General features: G+C 41.8%; 1 protein-coding gene across 1 annotated transcript; it reads right to left on the bottom strand.

Moving 5' to 3' along the window:
• Positions 1-281: 281 nt before the first annotated feature.
• Positions 282-1,605, bottom strand: LOC128740540 (trans-1,2-dihydrobenzene-1,2-diol dehydrogenase-like). The gene is made up of 4 exons (XM_053836087.1): positions 1,500-1,605; positions 1,223-1,437; positions 607-1,145; positions 282-551 (listed from the first exon to the last, which is right to left on the bottom strand). The coding sequence occupies exons 2-4, from the start codon at positions 1,425-1,427 to the stop codon at positions 282-284; spliced, it is 1,014 nt and encodes a 337-aa protein (XP_053692062.1). The 5' UTR covers positions 1,428-1,437; positions 1,500-1,605.
• Positions 1,606-3,997: the final 2,392 nt, after the last annotated feature.

Raw genomic sequence — 3,997 nt, 5'->3', positions numbered from 1 at the left:
TGTTGCAATGTTTATTTATTTTGACTTTTTGCAAAACAATGTTAATAACCCAGAGATGCTAGGACAACTACCTCCCTTAGATTGTAGAGAAGATTGCGAGTTACAAATACAAATCAATGTAATAGAATACAATAAATTGGCATCTCTTGTATTATAACTAAGAATTTTTCACAAACAAACATGAAATTATTCACGAGAATTGCAGACATTTATCTTTGATTATTGATCTTTAAGGTTTATTTTTCCGTAAACCATTGAGTGTACTTATCTAATTACACACTTCAAGGCTTATACATGTAATCTTCAGCCATTACAATTCCAATCTGTTTCCGGATTTCATCCTGCACACGGGCTATCGCCAAACTGTCCGCGTGCGGAACAACCTGAGATTCTAGATCGCCCGCCAGAATGCGTTTTCTGCAGTCGTCCACTTGATACCGCATGCCGACTCTATTCTTCTGGATGCATTCAATCTTAGAGTTTGGTAACGGGTAGGAGCGAACCGTGCCATCCATGTCCGTCAGTTCTACGGGACACCAAAAATCGAAAAGCTGGGAAATTTACAAACAAATTAATTACAGTTCTCGAAGCAAGTTTCTTGTATACCTTAATTGATCCCCGTGTTCCGGTTACTATAGCGGTATTCGATAAATTTACCTCTCCACTGGTTTTGATCGTTGCTTTCCCCCCACACGGAAAGTGAAGTTCCACATCGGTTTCCGTGTCAACATTCTCTTCGTTTAGGATACCCTCTGCAGCAATTTGGTCCGGAAACTCGCCAAAAGCCCACAGCGCCAACTGAATGTTATTAACGCCAAGATCAAGCACCGTCCCGCCGCCGAGATGCTTCATGCGGATGCGTTCCACTTTGCTGATGGGAAATCCCAGTTCGATCGTTACTTGTCTCACCGGCCCAAGGTCGCCTTTTCTGATTCTCTCCCGCACATGATTGTAGCTCGGAAAGAACCGCGACCAAATCGCCTCCACGCAGAAGAGTTTCCGCTCCCGCGCATAACTTAGCAATCCCTTAGTTTGGCCTTCGTTTATGCATAACGGTTTGTCGCAGAGCACGTGCTTACCGAAATCCAGCATCATCCTTGCGACATCATAATGGACGTTACTGACCGTACCGATGTAGACGATGTCTTAGAATATGGTTCACAAAAATAGTTTTAATTTGTTGAAACACATTTCTTGGAACTGTATAATTTGAAACTCTTACCAACACGAGAATCCTTCGCCAGTGCTTCATAACTTCCGTAGAACACAGGAATTCCGTGCAGCTCCGCAAACTTTTGCGCATTTTCGAGTCCTTGGGCGGCAACGGCAACAACTTTATGGTCACTGTTGGGCAACGTCGATACAGCGCACACAAAATCGTGCGAAAGCGTTCCAGCAGTCACAACACCCCACCGTAAAGCTGACATTTTTCCTCTCCTGCAAGCAGCTAGTAAAATTATTCAACAGCCAGTACGAAGAAGAAAAAATTTATTCTATACTTTCACTGCACCGTTAATGGCTTTCACTTTCACTGCAGCGGCTTTGAAGATTGCACCTAATCAGTTGCTAGATCGCAATTAGAACAATTGGCTCGGTTTGACATCGGCACGAGCCGATGCTGAAGCACTGCCTGCCGCCGCATGGGGGTGGGGGTAGCGTCTAGTCAGTCACTCGTTCGTTAGTGCTAATTTGCGTCGAATGCATCTTGATTTATTTGTCTCGCTACGAGACGGATGCATTTGAAGAGAGTGTTGCACACTATAAGGATAACGTGGTGACAACGAATCGTTTTTCCCGATGAGAGCATCAGAGCAAAAAGCTCCCGTCTAGATAATTCATTGTGTTCTGTGTCCGTGTTTGACAAATTGTCAGTTGAAATAAATAGTTAAAATTAAAACCGAGAAGTTTCGCCTTTCCCTATTCACTATTCATACAAAAATTGAACTTTTTTCAGTCTGATTTTGCTAGAGTCATAGAACTGTGGATATCTAAGCGGTACTCTTCCGATCACGTTGCAATGCACCACACGACAGGTAATGTTATCCACTAAAGCACTTTTTAACTGACATCGGGCGCCCACATTAACAATGTAATGTACTTAATATGCGTATAATGGCAATATATGTACTGACGTTGACGCGAATCTGATAAGAAAAGTTTGTTCACTTAATATCCCTGAAACTTTTCAAATAGCTCAATTTATTAATGTATTAATGAACAGTTTTAAAATTTCACTGCGATATGCAATATGCAAATTTTAAAGTCCCAAGCAACAAAGTGAGTTCTATTGTACTCTTATGGTAGTCTTCAAGACAAATTTTGGTCTTAAATGCCATCACAAGAGTATAATAAAACCCAAATTGTTACTTGGGAGTCAATGTCGACGGATCTAGCATCTGCCTCTATGCTTATTTTCATTTAGTATGGCAGTATACAAATATGGATCACTCCATGTGATTATCAATAAAAAAAATATTTATTACTTCACAACTTATTACTAATTACATTCACTTCTTCACTCAACAAAACGATAACTTAGACTGAACTGAGCTCCTGACTAAACGAAACGAAAAACGAAACGAAACGAATCACTGGCCACACACCTGCTGCGTCAGGGATTCCGCATCCGCTCCACCGCTGCTGGTGAGTGCCCGGTGCAGAAGTCTTGCTGCATCAGGGAAACCGTATCCGTTGCGCTGGCAGCATGTCTCCGTTTTGGTCTGGAATGTTGTGTTGGCTGCTTTGCTGACGAAGTTACTATGATGAAACTTGCGAAGAGCCCACGTGTTGCTCACGTTGTAGATTCGGATAGTCGGCCGTCTGGTACACGGTGCGGGAATGTCCATAACTTCCCCCTTGCTAGATTGAAACGTCTCGGTTCAACCTATGAACTGGATTCGGGAACTCGAACAGCCGTCCTCCGCCTAAGTTGTTGGAGTTCCTTGATGATGTAGATCAGAACAGCTGTAACGATCATTGTTAACATGATGATGCTTCCAAAGTTTGTCAGGTTGTCTCGTTGATTTGTGTTCTCTAAACGATTTATCCTGTGACGATTGCTAAACTGCAAGTCCTGGAGCTCTTCCATGGGTTTAACTTTGGCGTTGATTTTCTTAACATTGACGAAATGAAGTGGAAGAATGATAGGTTCTGAAGAAAATTTGAAAGTTTTGCTATCGAAACGCTGTTGGTCGATTTCAATCGAACAATTGTCGAACGTTACGAAAAATGATCCGGTGAGATTTTTTGCTCCGAATCCGCAGGTGTTTTCAAGATGAACGGGTTTGATAGCGTTTTTCACCAGTATTCCACTGTTTTCCACAACTTGGATTTCTAACGAATCAGGGTGGCTGGCGAAAGTACATCTGCTTGGATTACCATGGAACAATTGATGGTAGCATTGATCATCGGTAACATTTATAAGATTCTGTATGTCACATAGGGATGTTCCTTCGATTTGACCACATTTTTCGTCCAATAGAAAAGATTCGACATTGTTGGTAATAGCAAATTTACTAGTGATCTCAATCACCTTCCTATCAATCGGAATTGGTTCGATACGGAGTAGCTGGTAGTAGCCTTCTCGAATTTTTGGGATTTTTATAATGATGATTATCGAACCGTCGTGATGGTATGCTGCAGACTCCAGGTATTCATACGTTTGATCGTGGTTGCTGATATTTATGCCTTGCGACTGTAGAATTTGCGTGGCCAACTCTAATTCCTTAGGCAGAAGAAGTGCTGTCGAAATTACTCCTAGTCTGGAGAGCTGGATTGCGCCGAAGATGATGTCTAGATGGTAACGTATGTCGTCCAGGTTGAAGATGATATTATGAATGTGAAGTGTGTGCTGCCAGTCGAATGATTTGTCTAGCCCTAATCTAGCTTGTTTAACGATTTTACTAATTTCGACTGATTGCTTGAATATTTGCTTCGTGAGGTTATTCATACGTTTGCCGAACATGTCATTTATTCTAATTTGTTCATTATTCTCATT

Source organism: Sabethes cyaneus, chromosome 3 (assembly GCF_943734655.1).
Source record: "Sabethes cyaneus chromosome 3, idSabCyanKW18_F2, whole genome shotgun sequence".
Lineage (NCBI taxonomy): Eukaryota > Metazoa > Arthropoda > Insecta > Diptera > Culicidae > Sabethes > Sabethes cyaneus.
The sequence above is the reverse complement of the archived record's forward strand: the minus strand, read 5'-3'. Positions and strand labels throughout refer to the sequence as shown.

Excerpts from the sequence above, each read along its gene's own strand:
- LOC128740540 (XM_053836087.1), bottom strand. The coding sequence starts at position 1,427 with ATGTCAGCTTTACGGTGGGGTGTTGTGACTGCTGGAACGCTTTCGCAC. Across the intron at positions 1,146-1,222 it reads GGCGAAGGATTCTCGTGTTG|ACATCGTCTACATCGGTACG; the intron begins GTAAGAGTTTCA and ends CCATATTCTAAG. Across the intron at positions 552-606 it reads GAACACGGGGATCAATTAAG|CTTTTCGATTTTTGGTGTCC; the intron begins GTATACAAGAAA and ends TAAATTTCCCAG.